Source organism: Balearica regulorum, chromosome 19, assembly GCF_011004875.1.
Source record: "Balearica regulorum gibbericeps isolate bBalReg1 chromosome 19, bBalReg1.pri, whole genome shotgun sequence".
NCBI lineage: Eukaryota > Metazoa > Chordata > Aves > Gruiformes > Gruidae > Balearica > Balearica regulorum.
Genome location: NC_046202.1, coordinates 3,969,473 through 3,990,137, shown reverse-complemented (window position 1 = coordinate 3,990,137; position 20,665 = coordinate 3,969,473). Strand labels below are relative to the sequence as shown.

At 38.0% G+C, this 20,665-nt stretch overlaps 1 protein-coding gene across 9 annotated transcripts in view; it reads right to left on the bottom strand.

Annotated features, from left to right (window-relative positions):
• The window catches only part of TRIM37 (tripartite motif containing 37), a 29,259-nt gene that overhangs the window by 5,796 nt on the left and 2,798 nt on the right, over positions 1-20,665 (bottom strand). For all 9 annotated transcript variants that reach the window (XM_075771950.1, XM_075771951.1, XM_075771949.1 and 6 more), the window contains exons 3-20: positions 20,116-20,156; positions 18,943-19,059; positions 17,611-17,698; positions 16,635-16,757; positions 15,210-15,333; positions 13,234-13,301; positions 10,919-11,043; positions 9,541-9,591; positions 9,019-9,100; positions 7,458-7,534; positions 6,793-6,972; positions 6,046-6,160; positions 5,608-5,820; positions 5,068-5,204; positions 4,257-4,354; positions 2,643-2,843; positions 711-1,022; positions 1-129 (exon numbers count right to left, since the gene is read on the bottom strand). In XM_075771950.1, the coding sequence (XP_075628065.1) occupies positions 1-129; positions 711-1,022; positions 2,643-2,843; positions 4,257-4,354; positions 5,068-5,204; positions 5,608-5,820; positions 6,046-6,160; positions 6,793-6,972; positions 7,458-7,534; positions 9,019-9,100; positions 9,541-9,591; positions 10,919-11,043; positions 13,234-13,301; positions 15,210-15,333; positions 16,635-16,757; positions 17,611-17,698; positions 18,943-19,059; positions 20,116-20,156 (2,281 nt within the window). The remainder of the gene's footprint in view (positions 130-710; positions 1,023-2,642; positions 2,844-4,256; positions 4,355-5,067; positions 5,205-5,607; positions 5,821-6,045; positions 6,161-6,792; positions 6,973-7,457; positions 7,535-9,018; positions 9,101-9,540; positions 9,592-10,918; positions 11,044-13,233; positions 13,302-15,209; positions 15,334-16,634; positions 16,758-17,610; positions 17,699-18,942; positions 19,060-20,115; positions 20,157-20,665) is intronic.

The window sequence follows — 20,665 nt, the reverse complement described above, 5'->3', positions numbered from 1 at the left end:
CTTCAGAAGTTTGACTGTCTCCCTTTAAACGAAGATTGCTATCCCCACAGTCCATAGCTCTTCGTAAAGACAGACTTCCTGCTGCTCCAGGGCGAATAGGCTTGGGTGAATTACTTTTCTTACTTGCAGCTGCAAAAATATTTCAAGATGTGACAAGTGGCTGCGGTATCCTGCCTTTATGCTTGTTTTAAGTGAAGTGACAGCACCTGAACAGACTGATACACAGGCACCTCTTTGAAAGAAGTCACTTTCTCCAGAGAGGATCTTGGCTTACGTGACTCTTAGCAAGATTTCAAGTTACTAAAGTATAGCAAGTCTGGAATGTCTAAATTTTGTTCACTGGCAAGCATCATGAAACATCCTCAGGTTCATAGACGGGCCAGACGCAGAGTGGCAGTCAACAAGAAATGACTTTCAGCTAGGATCAGTTCCATGCTGGGTTAAACCTCAGAACATTCTCACTGCATTAGGTGCACTAGTGGTTGTGGAACAAAAGTTTTGGTGCTTTTACTGAGAAGGGCTGAAACCAGTTTCAGTAACGTTTACTTACTCAAAGGCAGCGCAGGTTTTACGCTTTTGAATTCCCATAGCTGAACTTGAGTATGAGTAACTATAAAAGGTCTATTTCCAGCTGCCTGGATATATAAACCACCTATACAATTGACAACCGCTAGAATGACATTTAAATCCCCCCTTTTCTATGCACTCACAATTCCTTATGTAACACCCGGTGACTGAAGACTTTGTCAGTAGTTCCATTCCTATTTCTTGCAGCTTGCTGCAGCCTTCTGTTCCACAGGCAGCTAAAGCACCTTGCTCGATGGAGAAGAAGCTGGGCTGCCCATCACATGAACCAGCATTGCTGCTTCTCACTTCTGATAGTTGATTTTTTACATCAGACATTTTGCTTCTCACTTCAGCCATCTGAGTTTTAAGTCTTTTCAGCATCTTCAAGTCAGGTGGCACGCGCCACATTGCCTGGTGTCTCCGCTGATCTCGATCTTTTAGAGAATAGGATGATGCTTTACCAAAGGAAAAGTTAAAGAACACAACAGGTAAGTAAAATTGTTCTCAAATAAATACAGACACCTATTTTTAACAGCTATAAGAATTCTACCTTTTGCCCTGCTATAAAAATGAGGGATAGACATACCCATCTGTACTAGTATGGAATCACAGTATTTAGGTTGCAAGCACTGCACAGCTACCGGGACAGCAGATTTTCATTCTCTGCCTGCCACAGAAGGTGGCCTCAAAACTTGCTCACTGGAAGACGCAAGGTTCCCAATACTACTGCATGAATTCTGATGACAACTAAGCTACTATTCTATATTGCCAGACAAGCCTGAGTTCACAAGCCTGGCTGGCGGTTAGTAACAAATTTTATAAAAACATTTAACAACTTTGCCAAGTGCTTGTATAAGATTCTTCTACCACCACCATTTCATGTTAACATACAGAACTCAAAGAAATCTGAAACTAGGGAAGGAATTCCCTTAAGTACCTAACACCAGAAGATCAGGTCGAGGAGCTAATACGCGAGTAAGCCTACATGCTGCTCAGCCAGAATTAGATCAACTTTGATGTCTATTTGAAGCGTTATAAATTCTGTAAGTGTTTCATTGCAAATTCAGCTGTTCTAAGAGCTATTTGGCTTTACAGTTTTGAAACCTTCACCTTAGGAGGTGAGGTCTGGCAAACTCCAAATGTAACAGCAGCTTTCTCTTAGGTGACTGACTTGAATAAGCTCTGGGAACAGTCAAACCTTAAGGGAATCTCAGCAAAACAGGTAATTTCAGCTGTGTAGCCAGCAGCTAAAGATGACCAGGAAGCCATTCAACACAACAGGAGAGCTTCATCTTGCTCGAGCAATACAGCACAAAGTGCAACACCCTCTCTTAACGTTCTCTTGTCCAGGCCTTTTTCCAGGCAAAACGGAGCTGAGACTTACCAGTTCATGTGCTGCCTCCCCTTTTTGTACTTATGGAAGTGACTTCCATTTTTGCAAATATGGATTACATTCAGCTGAAAATACCATCGCTATTTTTTCCTCCTGACATTTTGATCCATTTTTCTTCCTCAAGTGCTTACATGTGCTTTTCCAGCCTTACTACTACACACATTTTTCTAGTTCTAAGTGCCTTTTTCATACAAAAGTAAATTCCAGGATTTATTTTCTCGTTACTACACACTGCGCTTCTAGTACTCTCAGTCACTAAGTGTACAAATTATGTGAAGCGAGAGGTGTAACTGCTTTCTCAGCAGATAGCTGTTTTGTGTTGTCTTTCAGTGCTAACCCCTTCTAGAAAAACGCCTTTATTTCCCACAGTTGTAGTCAAAGAAACTGTATCTCTACAACGTTGCTACACAAACCAGCCAGCCAGTTCAGTCACATCCCCCAAGAAAAGATGAGACCCTCCTTGATACACGCTTCTGGTTTTAGTTGAGTCATCCAGCATTCTCAAGCTGAGGTCAACCATTAGACAAAGACTGTTTGAGCAGGCAGTAAGACGCAGCATACTGAGCAGCCCAGATGAGGATATGGATGTTTGCTATCAATGAAAAGGACTGCCTGTCACCCTCTTTTTCTCCCTCCCCTTCCAGGGTGGGATTAAATCATTTGGTATGTGATGTATGGTTACCTCTGTTCTGCAGAAGAGAGGCAGGTGGACGTGGCTGAAGACCCCAAAGGTTTTCCATACCATTTCTGTCTTTTAGATCCAACAAGTGGATTAAAATCAAGGGATCTATATCTAGCAAACTGCTACTGGCTGTTGAGCCTAGGGCACTTCCTCCCCGCCGTGAAGATCTTCCACTTGCACTGGTGTAGCCATGGCTAGTACCTAAGGAAGAGTCACAGGGAAAAAGCGTGCATACACGTGACAAGTGATGCATTATTCCCTGTAAAAACAAAAGGACAGAGTTCTACAAGCAGATTAGGAATGAAAACATTCCAAGAAACTTAACAAGACATCAGTATTATTTCATGGATTTATGGATTCTGAAAGCAATCCGATATGCTTCTAACTAAAAGTTTAAGCCAAAAAGCACCAAAGGGGGGAAAAGAAAAAAGAGAAAAGGATTTCACTTCATATCTTTTACATAAATCTCTTAATAGATTGGTAAACAAATCAATACAAAGAGCATTTATTCTGAGGAAACACACACAAACTTTCTAGGTTCCCCCCACCAATTAGATTAAGGGGGGGGATCTTCAGTTGAGTTCTGCTCTGTGTTATGATGTTCCCATCACATACTGGCCAAGGCACTCAAAAGATGAAGAGAGTCTTCAGAGAAAAACAGTTAAATATGTGAGATTAAAATTGTACAGTTTAGTAGAACTCCCAACACAAATAGGTGACACTACTAACGTTCAGACTGGAAAATAGTGCAAGCACACAAATGCAGGAAGCTCAAGTGAAAAGATTGTGTCAGCTTTTACAAATGCTGTTAAAAATTACTTTCTAAAAGCTCCTAAATAAATGCTATTTCTACAGCCAGTGTGCTCCTACGCTTAAGATTATGCTTTCAGAAGGAAACACACATGTCCCTCAACTTCCTAGCTCACATGGAATTTTCAAGTTTTGAAAAAGCAACAAAAAGCAGGACAGGTAAGGAATTGTGTCTTTCAAGCACTAGCAGACTTCCACAGTAGCATAAGTACCACTTTGAGTAAATGCCACTTCTGATATCTTTGCCATAATATACTTATATTCAATATGCATATATTTCTTTCATAATCTTATTAACTTATGGCTAATTAGGGCTATAATCATCTCTAGGCAGCAAGAGATCTTAGAGCGCTTTTTCATTATTTCATTTAAAAATGTATTTCTGCTTGACTTGTAAGTAAGGATTCTTTACTTTATTCTCTCCAGGTACTTCAGGTTTTACAGTGCACTAAAACCTAAGCGAATGTGTCACACACTCAGAGGCCACACAGACATCAGTGAAAATTTCCTGTCAGTCTACTTCTAATTGGAATGGAAGGGGTTTCAAAGAGGCAGAGAGGCCTCCCTCCAAACTCATGTATCATTTTTAAACAAGCACATTCAGAAGATTCCCCCTTTTTTTGACTGAACCAACGAAATGTTTCTGCTACACTGCAATAATCAGTACAAACCACATGATGCAGCATTTCCAAAAATAGAAATGCCTGCAGAACATGCAGCTTGGTGTTGCTTCCAAGAAGAACAGGGGAAGGAATCCAGCAGCGTTTCGCATATATGGGAATTCTGAAGGCTGTTTTTTCATACCTGATGTTCCAGGAGTAGCAGCAGCTGCTGCATCCTCCATGAGATCTCCTTCTTCCAACTCCATATTACTGCTATATTCCACATCATTTTCTCCAGACCTTAGGAGATGATTGGGATGGAAAAAGGAGAATACAATTATTAGCTTCTGTCAGCTCTTTTTAAATGTTATGGCACATACCTTGAAAACAACATGAAGCACTGTAAATAGTATTTCCTGTATGCCAAACTACACAAACTGAACAAATCAAAGTGTGTTAATTGACTGACTCGCTAACCAAGAGTCCAAAAGTGCCATACGTATCTAGACTGTACAATCTGATCCTGCAAACTTCTATATTTGTATGTGTTACCACACATTCTCATGTTTTAATGAATATTCTAGGATTTGACACAGTCTCAGCTAAGAACCTTAAATTCTCTAGTTTAAGTAACTGTCCTTATTATCACTCTCCTACTACTACAACACTTCCTAATACTGACCCTCTCTTGCATTACAGTGTACAGTGTAGAAACACATTTCTTAATAGTGTTTTGGGAAAGAACCTTCACAGACTATCACTTGTCAAAGACAGAATACAACACTAAAGTAAATGAAGAGATCAGAAAGATAAAAACTGACTGAAAACTCAATCTTTAGTGTTAACTATGTCAGCTCATGTTGTTTCCAGTACAGGAAACACCCGTCACATTGCACTGGCATCTCCCCCCACGCCATAATTATGACACAGCAAATGAATCAGTTTCCACTGGAATTAGGATTGCTACCCTGGGAGACACACTGATGATCTGAAAGGCATTTAAAGTTACTTACATGGTTTCTTCATCAATATCATTTTCTTCAGTATTACTAGTTGCTGTCGAACTAGCTGAAGAGCTGCTACCATCAAGGTGGTTCACCTCGTCTTCCCCAGCAAGATCAATATCCAGGTCACCATCAGAGAGGTCGTGCTACAGGAAAAACGGAACAAGTCTTTATGAAAAGAAACATTTCTGTTGCACTTTGATGCATTCACCAAAAGCTACGAACAGAAAACCTCTCTCCCCAGAGCATCACACTATCATACTCGAGTTAGGAGGGTCTCAAAGCACAATAAAAGCTGGTAACAAACAGAGAAGTTGGATTTTTCAGCTGCAACTTGGAAACTTTTTTGTGGTGGTATCTATAAGCTCTGTTCTGGAACATCTCTCTAGCGTCACCTCTTGCTGCTAGCTCTCCAGTGTGTTATCTCCTATTTCCACACAGGGAATAATAAATCTAATTTACAATTCAGAAGTTCACCTACATTTCCACTGCTATCCTATCATAAAAAGCTACATATAAACAAGGAGGCAGGAAAAAGACAATTCCTACATTAAAGTCTTCATGCTGGATCTTCTCTTCCTCGTCCTCCTTGCTATCTCGCACTAATCCTGGAGCAGCAACATTCTCAAGTAGTACTTCAGTGCTTTGTCCGGATTTCTTTGATCTTGCTTCTGGTCCATCATCGTTCTGGGGACTAAGATGAGTGTCTGGAGGTGAAATGCCTCGTGATTTCTGAGTCCGGGAAAGCTCAATCGCAAGCCTCTTAAGTATTAGAAGGATACACAAAAGTATACATAGAAGACAGCAATGGAGCATCATCATCAAATCATGTAAGTTTCTTACATATATACTACTTTAATAACGTGAATATCAAACTACCAATAGCAACCCAAGTAAAGACAGTTGTCAAACATGAACTTTGTAACCCAAAATGAGTAATTACTGGTCAGTAAAAGGCAATTTTACATTAACATACATCCCACTTACTTCTTTAAGGTTGTTTATTTGTTGGATATAACTTGTCTGAGCTGCTTCCAACTGAGCAATGTACCAGTGTTGATCTCGACACTTTTGGAAGAAGGTTGGTGAGCGCACTTGGAACCTTCAAAGCAACATTTGAAAAGTTTTGGGTTGGTTAGTTGTTTCTTTGTTTCCCCCCAAATCTGACAAGTCCTGCATAAGAACATCACATGACCTGAAATCTAATGATGAAATAAAATTAACAGACAACATGTACGTCTATACTCGCTATCCTGAACAACTGAAGGGCAAGTATTTTGTAGGAGAAGCAGTTACCTTCACAAATGAACACTAACAAAATCAACACGCTACAAAACATTTAACAGGAGGAAGAGTAGGACTATACAGAGAATATTGGAAGTAGATGGATAATGCTTCTATCTTATGACAAAACATTAAAATTTCCATTAACAGTATTAGTTGTTTTACATTAGGGACACCCTTTTCCTTTAATTCAGTGAGCTACAGATCTCCAACCCCGGCTTGTTAGTGCCAGCCATAGCTACTTCTCAAAGAAACTGATGTACTTAAAGTTTCCACAACTCCCTTCAGCACATTTTCTTCTTTAAAGCTTATGACAGTGAAATCCATTTATGACAAAACATGTCACAATTATTTTAAATTCAACTACTTAATTATTTCCTATTTCGGCAGTAGGTGTGATACTTTGTGAAATGATAGCAGAAAGCAGCCCCAGTAAGTTGTCTTCCTTACCTTAGGATCACAGTGTCATTTTGCCTGTTCAAATAGCCTTCATTGGCTAGCAAGTCTAAACGAAAGAATCTGTTGTAACCCCAGCATTCTCCAACTTCAAAATCGGAGGCAAACTCTCGAATTATGTTTTTAGTGGGATCATTGGTGGACTGGTGAACCATTTCTACACGGTACTCATACCTATGCAGGGGAAGATCACAGGTATTAATACCAAAATGAAGATGTCAGAATTGCTGAATGGGTCAAGTTTAACAGAACTGCACTCCCTGGGAGGCTTGCATGCCTGGCTGAATAGGTGATTCTGTCTTAAAGCTTTACTGAACACTTGTATAAACAGTACAGGGGGGAAGAAAGTACTAATAGGGAGTAGAGTGGTAAATCAACTCAAGGATTGAATACTTGGAGACAAATACACTTTTTTTTTTTTTTACAGCTTGCTTTTTATCTCAAGAAAGCCACTAGCAACTTTAAGATGTTATCTTTGGGCATGATTCAAAGCTCAATGGACAGCAGAAGTCTCACTATTCTTTTCCAGAGGGCTGTGCATCAGTCCCTAGCAACACTGCAGAAACTAAGGTCATTCTTTGCAAACCTCTCCAGACGCTTTGCCAAGAGGAAAAAAAAAAACCAAACAAACCAGCTGGTCTTCCTACAGGTTTGCTTACTTGGATGTCTCTGGCAATCCAGCTGACAGCTCCAAGAACACAGACAGGTAGTAGCCCCGTACTACTCCATTTCCATCCTTGAAACAAACAAAATAGAGATTAATTAAAACAAAGCAAAAAGTAGTAGTCTACTTTGTATGCTACAGTTTTGATTTTTAGTCTTCTGTCACCTAGAACTCTTACTAAAACTTGACTCCACATGGAGTTTGCATCTGGAAGGACATATGTGGTCTAGCATTGGTATCTCAGATATAAATCTCAAAACAGAGATTTAATTACTCTATAACATTTAGAGATTTAATTACTCTATAACATTACTCTATAACATTCACAATTAAGTGAAAGACTTAATAGACAAACACTTGTCAATGTATCAGAAAAACATTTATTTAATATCTAAAAAAAGCAGTAAAAAAAGCTTGTAAAATCTACTTAGCAGTTTATTCCAGTCCAATTCTTCTCAAATTCTCAACATGAAAACAGCTCAGGTTAAACATTAGTTTTGAAATATTTTACATACATCTCCATTCAAAGCCACTTAATTTTTGAAAGAAGAGCAACTTTAGAAAAAACATGCAACACAGTTAGGTCAGTTAACTGAGAAACAATATTAGAATCACCAGAAATCAAGAAAAAACATGGCAAAACCTCCATCGTGCTCACCTTAATCAAGGATGAAGAATGGCTCAATGTGAATCCTCTAGGTTGAAGAAACATTTCAACTTACCATTTAAAACACAAATTGTAATGCCTTCTGACAGCACACCTTATGTAGTCAATCCTGAATTTACAATACTCTGAGAACTTACACAGGGCTCCACCTCTGCATTGCAAGAATACAGTTTGTGCATATGTGGGCTTCATCGATTAATCCAGTTCTCTTAAAATGCCATGTAATTCACCAACAAACAAAACTTGTAATCCACCACCAAACACCCATTTCTCCAAACACAGCTTTTGTAGCAGCCAGAGCTTCCTGGAAGCACTGACCAGAATAGTGGACTGTAAAATGATCACGCTTCGTGGGTTAACATTCCAACACAGACAAAGATATTGCTTCAGAAATCTGAATATTCAGCCCACTGAAAGGACATTAGTACAATACACACATTTTAATGTCAGCATCTGAGAACTGGATGCACAGTAAAACAGATTCCCCTTCAAGTTCTCCTCCTCCCAACTTCCCAAATAAGTATTATCATAAATAGCTAAGTTATTCTATACCTCGGTTCTGCAAAAAACATCTGCAAAAACCACTCAAGACAAAAAAGGCTAAAAATATCTATTGAAGTCCCTATAGCATATTTGTAAGACACATTTTTCATTGCTTTTAAGTTAACCAGATTAACTATAGTGAGAATGTTCATGCTGGTTATCTGGAGGCAGAGAGGGAATAATCCAATGGTTGATGATCAACTCTGCAACCTTATTACATTCTTTTCATACACCTTTTTATAGACAACGTGAGAAGAGACTAACTGATATTTCCTTACAAGAGAAGCATATGAATGCTGCCTAAGTGTTTTGGATGGGATAACAACTAGTTGAAAATATAACTCACTGGATAAACTTTTAACCTCCAGCAAAGTCCTGACACTTGAAGAGGTGGACTGTAAACAGGATCTGCTCGCTGACGCAGTGTACTATTGAGAAAGGAGAAAAAACATTTGCTGTTGGGACAAAGCAAAACCCTCCATGAAACAGCACACTGAATATAGACCTGCGCTCTGACACTCTAGAACTATCCTTCTTGCTGCACAGAGCATATAGCAGCACGAGGCCCATGCAAAATGTTAAGTGTCCGTATAAATATACGTATTTCTTACAAAATTATTTTTCTTTTCTAGAAAGATGGGATAAGTAGTTTGCCTTTATCATGGAAAATATTTTTAGCTAACAGTTTAGCTAGGGTTAATTCTTGTTCACCTGGTAAACAAGAGATTTTTGATTGAATTCCTATAGCTTAGTTCATATCTAACAGTTTTCTGTAGAGGTTATTCTGTGCTTTAAAGAATACTACTCATGGATAGAAGAAACAGAAAAAGCTTCCTGATATTCACAGTAATTTAAGATACATTCTTACCTGAAGTTTTCCAAGACAAATGTAGTTGAGTCATAGGCTGGAACCAATTCACTGGAGAGGGGCAGAAAAAATTTAAAATATTAGAGTTTAATAACATGATATTAAAAATCCCAACTTTTGGAATCTTCAGAAGCATTTAAGATGATTTAGGTCACCAGAGCCACTAAAATTCACTAGGAATACACTGGGTTATTTCAGTACTTCTGAAAATTCTGTTTATAAGCCTTCTCCTCCCCAATACCTCTCCATGTGATATCACATGATAAAATAAATATTTTGTGCTATGAGGGGAAGAGCAACTAAAAGTATGTAAGAGGATTTGCCCTTTTACCTGTGATGGCTAATAATTTCTTAATAAAGTGAATTTTTAATGTAAGACTCCTTAGTAGTTCTAGAAAGGATGAAACTATTGCATGGTTAAAGCTTAAATGGTTTGTGTTTCAGAGCAGAAGATACCTTACTGCCATTGGAAAGTGAGTATTCAGATTTAAAGCGTCGAGAGGCATTTAATTATTCTTTTCAGAAAACATGTCAGGAAAATAGTTTTGAGATTGCATTTAAAAGCAAGCCAAACCGATTTTTGCTAGAGAACACAAAATTATTTGAGGAATTCTTTTAAGACATCTCCAACTTTATTTTTTGGAGATGCTTTTCAGCCAGGTAGCCTAAACTCAGAACCCAGCACTAGCAGCACTCTCCTTATGAGGAATTGTGCTATGAAGTGATTTTGGCTATATATTCTGAATTAAGGTGACCTGCAGGAGGCATCTCATGAGACCCTTGCAATTATATATCGAATGACCCAATAATAAGAGAAAAAGGACAAATCTGTAAACTAACTGTAAAAGAGGAAAAAACTGTCAGTTGGAACTCACTGTCCTGACTCCCCAGCAGGGACTATAGATATAAAAAAACCCCTGCTGGAACAGGAAAGCCTACTTGTGGCACAGGTTACTAACAGGAGTAAGTTAAGCAGTTTATCATTTTCACTGTGTAAGCCCCAAATTCAGTCAGAGATGTCAAGTTTAACACAGAAATGGACAGAATCACATTACCCCACAGATTGCCATTGCTCGTATGGCTGAGAAGTATGACTCCCCTTTGCTATAGGTGGGTATCGGACAAGCTCTCCAGCAACCAACCTATCAATCACCTGCCCATCATCCATGTTTTTCAAACCTGCACATTAAAATACAGCGGTACTGTCCTAGTTTTACAAGAGGCTGACACACATAAGAATACATCTACCTCCCAGGCTCACTGGAACATCCTCCTCCACACAGCGGTACAGTAAAATGGGAAAGAGATACTCTCCTCTAACTTACTTTAAGATGGCTTTCAAGTTCAAACTACAACAGAAAGGTAATGCAATGCTCACCTTGTGAAGTCTGGGGGAACAGGAGTAGTGACAAATGAAGCCATAGGTTTCCGATGAACCTGCTGGAACATCATCAGGATCTCTGAACTTTTGGATATCAACTCACTCTTACTGCACGACCGTAACTATATGGGAAAAAACCAAGAAAGAAAAATATCCTTATGTCATTAGTACAAACCATAGGTTTTGACCACTTTTGTTTTTAAACAAATAAATTGCACGGCTGTCAAAGCTTCTGAAAGATTACCCACAATGCAATGTAAAATAAAGCTTGGAGGGGTTTTGGGGGTTTTTTTCATTTGTTTGGCTTTTATTTCCCTTGAAACTGTCAGCTCTTAAGACTAAGAATTTGCCTGTGATAGCCAATGGTCATGTGTTCTAAAGTGTCTGTTAGGAAATCAAAATGCATATACTAATTCTGTCTCACTCCAAAGTCTGTGCTACCCATATGGGAAGTCCTGAATATTTAAGACTGTCAAATTCTACAATGAAAGTTATTACAGCAACTACTATGTACTTCACTTAAATTAGTTTAATTTATATATGAGATGTCTGATTAATACCAAGTCACATCCATTACTGTGTTTAGGCAAAAAACCCCACAGTAAATCAATCTGGAAAGGACATTAGACATTGGGATAATTTGCTTAAATACACCACAACACAGCGATACAAGCTCCTGTGACATTAGACAGTTCTTTTATGCTTTAGTTATTCCTTTACTGTTGTATTGCCAAGTACTGTACTTTTTTTTGTTCAACCAAATTTGAACAAAGTCTGTATTATCTTAAACAGCAGGCGAAAACCCCCACTTCAATCCACTTCATACAAAACCAGTGTAATAACAAAGGTCTTTCCAAAATCTTGAATAAAAATAAAAATCTAATCTTACATGTTCCTTGAATACCTAGTACTGTATTTTCTAAACCTCTTTACTAAAAGAGGCAAATCTACTTTGGTTCTTATTTATGCTTTTGACACTGGAAAAACATATCTTAGACTTACATTTCAAACTGTCAGGCTGAAGTGAGACTAACATGTAAATTTTAAAAAGTCACAATTTTGCTCTGAGTTCTTCAAATAATTCTATTACTTCCACAAAAAAAGAGTATGAAATTCAAAGCCTTCCTTGACAAAGACATACATGATGACTTTAAATAAGCAGTAGAGAGCTACACAGTTGCCAGATGGCTGCATCTTCTCACAATTTTTTTTAGTTAGTAAGCTTTTCCTCCTATTTTGGAGGGAGTAGAGGTCACGTTTCACTAGTACCAATTTGTTGTTATTTTAATTTTTTTTTTTTCCTGCAAAAGAAGCTGATCTGCAGAGTTGCATAGGCACTGCTATTCACGATTTAGAACACCTTCATTTGGGCTGCAACGTAAGTAAATTCTGAATAATCTATGTAGAGAGTTCTCAACAAAGACAAAAACGATATGGTGATGCATGGTATGCAGGAGCACTCATCCTCCTGATGTCATTGATGCTTCAACTAAGACATTCCATCATAGGAATGAAATAATTAACTTCAGTTCAAGGACAACGCAATAATTGCCGATCAGGTGATAAAGCTAGCTTTGCATTCTTACTGAATCAAAAGCAGCACAGGGATGAAAAAGGAATACAAGACAAGAAGCATCACTCACAAAGAAGCTTAGGCCTCATCCCCAACCTAAAAAGTCAAACTCTGCTGAAAGATAATTACTGGATGCAGTAACGGTTCAAGGAAGAAAACCCTTCCATTTCCTCAGAGCAAGCAGAAATTGTGCAAGTACAATCAAGCTCTGCAGAACTTGAATATTTCATTTACAAAAGCTGAACTCAATATAGCTAGAAGTAAGATGAAAAAAGTGATACCATGTCATCTTCTTGGAAAGACAGGTGGACGGGAGTAAAAGAACTAGAACCAGTTCAGTTTTGCTCAAAAGCACAAAGACAAACAGAAGATTTTTTTTTTTTTATTCTCCACTTATAGCCACCACTATTCATACACAGTTGGCAGCAGCAGAACTAACACAATCTACCCACACGGTCTAAATGGTACGTTACCTTAAACAAACACATAACTGTGCAGTTTTACATAATATTGCTGTTAATCCCTGTACTAGTTTTTCAGGGAACAGAACACTTTTTCATTATTTATAGAAGACATACTTGTTTTTAAGAAGAAATTGTGCAACCTAAGGCCACTCAAATGAAAATATACCCTCAAGAAATATCCATCAATTAATAGTTTAAAAATAAATAAAATAGTAAGAAAGGCTGACTGAGGAGGGATCCATGTAACACAACATTTCAGCATTTTTCATAATCACCTGGTGTTCTACTTCTTGAAGCAAGGATTCCAGAAGTTCAGTTTCTTGAGTAAGCGATGTCTTTTGACCTGTTTAAAGAAAAAAAGACATACTGGATTTTAAGAAAGTGAGGTTTTTTGTTTTGGGGTTTTTTTTGTGTGTTGTTTTTTGTTGTTTTGGTTTTTTTTACCTGGAAGCTGTCCCAGAACCTACTAAGATAAAGGATTTCTAAATATACCAAGGTTGATTGAGAATGCATTTTGAAAGCAAGCCTACATTTTTAATTAGAGGTGCAGTGAAGAACTTATTTTAGGTTAAGACCATAATGAAACATTCTGTGTCCCAGAAATGGCAGGTTTGTTGTTTTGGAGTGCATTTTTGAACAACAAAAAAAAAGCAGGTTTGACTACACTGAATTTGCTCTCATCCGGACATGCCTCTTTTAGATTTAGCTCTTTAGCTGACACTTTTCTCCTAAAGTCCACCACTTCTCTTGACTTTGCTGTTTAAGTGTTTTCTTCACAAAAAAACAAATAATGTTTAAATGTGTTTGTGGATTTCAATTGGCATGAAGACCATGACGAGAAACAATAAAAAAACCTAAGTCACATTTGTCTGTTTTCTATCATGCAGATTTACTTTGTCTCCACCATACATTACATACCTGAAGAGTGTTTGGCAGGTGTTACATGGACAAAGTGTTAACCTGTACACACAAATAATTAAGACATTGTCCCGCAGCTTTAAGATGGATCTTTAGTACACACTAAAACAAGTCTTGCAACTGATTACTGTATCCAATATAGGCACAAAATACGTATGAATGTACGAATCCTGGAAAGCAAACATTTTAAAGTACTGACATGAATTTGAAGAGGAACTCAAAATACAGTTCATATACATTTATTATGTTGTTTTGGTTTTAATGGAAATGAACTAAGAGAATAAATGCAAGCATTATCAATGCTAAGGACATTTTCCAGGCATGAACATTTCAGGTTTTATTCAGGTGGGTGGCGGGGAGAGGGGGGGCGTGTGTGAAGATTTCAAGCATCAGAAATAACTTTTCAGCACAGCTATTTTATTGCCTTTTGTTTCTGAGACAAGGACATAAATACAATGTCAAGGATCTATTTGTCTGTGTCCTTTGATCTACTGGTCATGTACCTTGCAAAACTACAATCATAAGTACAACATTATAAGAGTCTAAAGAAACCAATATCCCAAGATGTCACCTTTCACACATGCTCCTATCAATGCACTTAAGCAAATGAAAGCACGCATGGAAAAACCAAGGTAAAATTAGTTGAGCAAAGCATGCAGGGAGTTATAGCCAACTGAGGAACGTTCTGTCCTTCTTGTTGAAAGCTACACAACTTTTAGAAGTGTTGCTTCTGTAAGCTTCAATACCTGTAAGTGTACCACCTGTCTTCTCACCTTTATTTATACCAAAGGAGAGCTAAAGTGACCAGCATCTGGTTAGCAAAAGTGTCAGGAACCAAACTAGCAGCTCTGATTCTAGATGCCATGTTCTTCATTTGCAGACAAGGCTGCCTGTATGTGTGGATCTGAATTGTTGCTCACCACACATCTCCTACAGACTTCCAATTTTTTAAAATTACACTAGAAGGAGTATATATCACAAAGATGTCAAATTACAAAGATGGATTTCTTGGCTAATACAAATGATGGTGTAAAAACACTTTAGGTGAAAGGTACTAAATATCTTCCAATTAGATGGAAATGTTCTTCAAGTTATTATACAGGAGTTTCTAACAGAACATAACCAGGTTACGTCTAACAACATAGAACTGTATCACAGTAATTACATGATTAACTAAAATCTTTCCTGTAGGTAGAAGTTTTCAGTCAGCAGTTAACTTGCTTAACACCATAAAGGGTATAAGGAGTCACACCTCCAGGGCAAGAGTTTCTCAACAGATTTACACATTGTTAATATATTGCTCCTACTCATAATAGATCAGGCAAATACCTACCCATTAATGTTATAAGCTTATTCTTCAGCTGAGTGTCTAACCGGGCAATCATCATCTCCACTGCATTCCTGATTTCCCGAACTCGTTCATCCTTCGCACTACGCACTGCCTCCACATTCCTCTCCTAAAACAGGGTTCAGGAAAAAACATGCACAAAAGAAAAGCCTTCAGACTTTTTGCACGCTTCACTCATTTACACATTGGCTCCACTCTCTCAGATCCCCAAAAAGCCTAGGCCCCCCTGGAGTGCTCTCCAGTCCTATTTTTACTATGAGAAAAAAAATAATAATCCTGGTCTTACTGAAGCTTGCATGTTTAGAACAAGAAAATAGGAAAGTGTTTTTAGGTGAGCTATTCCTGTTGCCAGCTGTAAATATCCTTTGACTTTCGCTGAATACCTAAGTATGCCCTCTGGTGGGTGACCAAAGGTTAACAGTGAAGCTGAGCAACATTTTCTCATTACATAGAGATGCGTCATATGGGGATTCTTTTGTAAACACAACTGCCAGTTTCTCTTCTGTAACTTGAGCAGCACAGAAAAGTTAACTTCTTGGTAACAAAAACAATTTGATAAAAATTGCACCCTTCACCCTGGAAGGTCAAGGCCACAATCCTCTCAACATTTTACAAACACTTAGAGGTAGCCCTCTTGGTGATATAACAGTCTCATTGGAGCTGAAGCAGAGCTAACCTACCACTGCACGTGGCAAACAACTTCCTGAATAATAGCATAGTCAAAAACCATGCAGAAACTTGGGGTTTATTTGCACAAAGACTACACAATAAATGTAACCGCATTCAGTGGAACACAAAAATAATCCTTCCTCGAATACAAGAAACTGTATTGAATTGTTGGAATTCCCACTGAAACTGCCATAACGTAACATGTTGATATTTGGAGGTCTAACACACTGACCCCTATGGGGAAGAAAAAGGAGGTACACGAACTTCAAATCTCTTAACTGTTGAGCGGCTATACAGCCTATTTCTTTCTTTAGGAGAATAAACTATTAGAATAAACCATTTTTATACTTGTTTAGCACGGCAGATTGCACTTTTTGAAGTGTTGATAAAAATACATCTTTCAAAGAACTGCACAACTCTAGCTTTTAAATGGCATACATCAAAAGAAAAATTTCCTGTCAGCTAACTCACATCTTTTTTCTGTCTGGCAACAGACAGAAATACAAAACCAGTATTGAGAATATGTTGATCTTTCCACATTGTATAAAAAAGAGTATAACTAAAAAGTAAACACATCTCTCTACCGCATAATCTGATTACCTTCACAAAAGCAACAGCTTCTGAACAGGTACTGAAAACATCACGAGCGTATGAAATGGTTTACTATTTCCATTTCCCAATTTACAGTTACCTTTGACAATGGCATACGGCAGAAAACATTATTTTGGATCAATTTCTTACCACTTCTTGCACCAAACTGATCAGTTCCATGAGTCTTCTCCTAAGCTTTGCCACTTCTTCATTTACTTTTGTGACATGCTGCTCATAGATTTCTGCCAGTGGCTTAAAAGTATGTCCTCCGTGCTGTTAAAAAAAGAAAAAGGAGAGGTAGAAATAATAGATCGTTTCATTTTAACTTTATCCCACTCTTATTAAATTACTGAAGGAGAGGGGAAGAAAGCCTCCTAGTGTATCACTCATTTTGGAAAAGCTCCAAAGCAGATTGTATGTAGGAAGTCTGTCTTTCACTCCCCTTCCTAAGAAGTCATGAGTTTGGCTTTCATACCATCAAAGCTTCCCGTCAAGAGTTATTTGGAGTCTCAACAGTCCTCCAAAATTAAACTGTTTCATTCACTGTGCAACTAACAAATCAAATATAGATAGAAGGGTTGGGGTTTTTAATTATTGTTATTATTAGAACACCCTTCTCAAACAAAGGCAGCACACTGTTAGCCCCTTACATCCCAAACGACGACAGCAGTTTCTCCTTGAAATACTCAACTGAAAGGATAATAAACAGTGTGGTGAATTGTGCTACTAACACAGCTTTGAAGATATTCAAGATTACAGGCCAGTACATTTAAATAACGCGTTATCCATATTCTCTGAGAAAGACGTCTTCCCATAAAATTCTCAGCACCATCTACAGCCTGTCCAAGACATCATGAAGTTTATAACAAGGAAGGTAAGTCTGACCTCCTTTCAGCAAAAAATTCAGCTTGCTTCTCTAGCTATAAACAGAAGGCATCGCCATTCACAACCCATGTTCACATTAAATTATAAATACGCATACAACTATAGTATTTGCATGACAATTCAATAGCCATAACAACCATTTCATAGCATTTCTATTTCTTCAAACTGCTGCCAAACACAATGCTTGCAGTCTCTTATTGTAACATACCACGTGCACCTAAGCAAGCAAGTCTCTTCTTACCATTCCTCCCCAGAGCGCACACTGGTGGCAGATACACTTCTTACAGGTCCAGCAGAAAACACTAAGCTTTTCATGATGATTTTCACACCTTAAAAAGAAATAAATACACATATCATCAACAGAAAATACTAGTTATTTTCTGCAAACTCAATTTAACATTTTCACTTGTTTTGCTACCCAATACTCAAGATATCAGCATAGTTTTGCAATAATACTACTTACATTCAGTGAAAACCTTTTGTAAAATAAATTTTGTTCTTACTATTCTCTTAGGAAGTATTCCACAGAGAGAGAGAGAAAAACTACATTACTAAAATTGGATTTCTACCCAGCAGATAAAGGATATCATCAATGAATCAAGCTCAGAAACCCAGAAGTTAATACTTCACATTAATAAAATCCTAATCACATCAACCTAAAGTAACCACAGAGCAATGGCTCTTAAGCTTTTTGGACAAACTGATCTTTGTCATTTCTTAAAATTTCAGGAACAGCATCAACCAAGAAACTGAGCACAGACCTCCAGAATACATGCTTCTCCCTTCCCCCTCCATTAGGATTCAGAAACTTGGGGAGGAGGCAGGTATAGAACACACAATTAGTCTCTGTCCATTTTTCAGTGCTGCTTCTCACACTTTTCTCCTCCAAATCTCCAGAATATATTTTAAAACACGTAATAGCACTGGTAATGGGATAAAACCAGGAGAAAAGCCTGTTGAAAAAGTACTGACAGTTGCTCCTAGGGAGAAAATATCACAAAATACAGGAGGCTCCCAAGACAAGGAAAGAGCATGAACAGCAGTAATGTGACAGATATAGCAACAGTGGTGCTTTCTGTGGGACTTGATATATTTTCTTTGATCTCAAAACGGGTTCATCAATTACATTTTTGCAAGGGACCAGAAGACGCCTTCTCAGAGAAGCTTCTCTGCTTTTATATGCTGAGATACCAAATCAGCACCCACGGTCTTAATGGGACTACCAAATGAGCAAGGCGTCAAGAGAAGACTTATTTCCAATGTATGGTCACTAAGAAGGGCTAAGAGCCTTAAGCAGTATTGCTACCCTTTATGTTTCCCATATCTCTCATTTTAACTATATTGAGTCAAACTAGAAATAGTAGTAGTTTTCCAGGCAAAGAAACTGAAGAGCTTTTCTCATTCCATTGAGTAGGACAGAAATTAACTTTAACTTTTAGTCAGACAGCTGGCACAATTCAGCCGTTAAATAAGTTATCAATTTGTTCCCTGGTTTTAATAATGAGCTGAAATTAAAAGCCTGCTCATATAAGGCAAACTGCAAAATGCTTTATGTGAAGAATGTCCCATTTACTTGTCTTTTTCATTTTCTTCGTGCTTTGTGAGATTGCACAGTTGAAGTGTGTCGAGCTGTTGTGTGACCTCTTCCGCCCAACGACAGTTGACGAGCTCTCGTAGCTGCAGTGGGGCTCTGCAAGAAGCATGGATAGAGTCAGAGCAAGAACTCAGCTCCAGGAGCTGAAAGAGAAGCATTGACATTAATTCAGTTCATCACTTCTACACTGTCGGAAAAGTCACAGCTAAAAAGCTGAAGCTGTACTGGTTATTTCGGGGGGGGGGGGGGGGGAAGTAAGTTTTAAGTCAATTTGCTCATTTGGTGGCTGGGGAGAAGGCAGGAACCACAACTAACCACCCCAGAATGACACAGAGAATAGCTACAAGGGGAACCCAAGAGTTATTTCCAGATTTCTTGATAGGCTCCTGGATAATGCTGGGCAAATAATTTAATTTCTCAGTGCTTCTTCAATTTCTCCCATTATTCAACTATCCCAACTGCAGTGCTTCAATTATCCCCTTTGTAAAATGTAGTTATATTTATCTCCTGACAAGTATTTTAGAGCTATTGATCAAATACTTTAAAAGATGAATATTTAAAAAGTTCTACAGAAATGGTTGGTTAGTTGTTTTTAAATACCTCCCTTGCCTTAGGGGGAAAAATATGCTACCTTCCAATTTTTGGTCTATCAAGAGCTAGAATTGCTAGGTACTCAAGAACTAGAAGTGCGAAGGGGTGCCAGGGCTTGGGAGGATGGGGCCAGACACTGCATTAAAACTAAACCAAACCAAACACATTGTAGCTACCTCTCATCACACGAATTACAGGCATAAAAAAAAAGTACACATTTCAGTCTGAAAACTGAAGTTTCTGGTCTCAGAGGTCCTTATATTCTTCTTGAAAGAATGCAAGGGGAATACTGTCTAGTTACTCTTACTACACCACCTAGATGCACTGAAAACAGCAGTGTAACAGGGGAAGAACAAAGACCTTGTTTAGCTTGTCACAAAACAAGAACATATTTTAGAGTAAGTATTTATACCAGAGTAAATTTTTATAGTAACAGCAGGCAGGTCTCAAAAAAACCAAGCTTACAAATTTAGTGCAACCTGCACCGAAAAAAAGACCGCTCATAACAGGACAGTACACCCAATTCCTGATAAATCATTTCCATTATTAAAAATACCTTACCTACAATGAGGGCACTGAGCTCTTTGTTCAGTCAGCCAACGCTGTGAAGGAAGAAGGAAAAACATTTTTAAAGAGACTGTAAAAAAATAATTTCAAGAAAGTACATTCTATCATTAATTAGGAGTAACTTTTTATTAGTCTTCCTTTATTTTTCCTTTTTTTTTTTTTACAGATTTGTAATTTAATTGTTCAACCACTTAGCCACAGAAGAAGCTGCTATTTGTATCTTAGTAACAAAGCAACCACTTTTCTTTAGATGTCAAAGACACTTCATCTAAAATGATAAAGCGAATTTTGTGGTACCAAATATTCCATTAGAAACTACACACCTGGCACAGACTCCCATAGTCATAAACTAAAAAGCACGTTTCAACAAAAGAAAGCGAAAGATACAGTAAGCACATTTTTCGGAGTCTAAATTATTAGTCTTCAAGGCAACATCTTCAAATAGTCTTGAGCTATTTATACGCAAGTTAGATACCTGCAGTTCAATGATCAAATCCACAAGGACCCTTTAAATGTTTCTCTTCCAGAAAGCTCCAAAGACAAG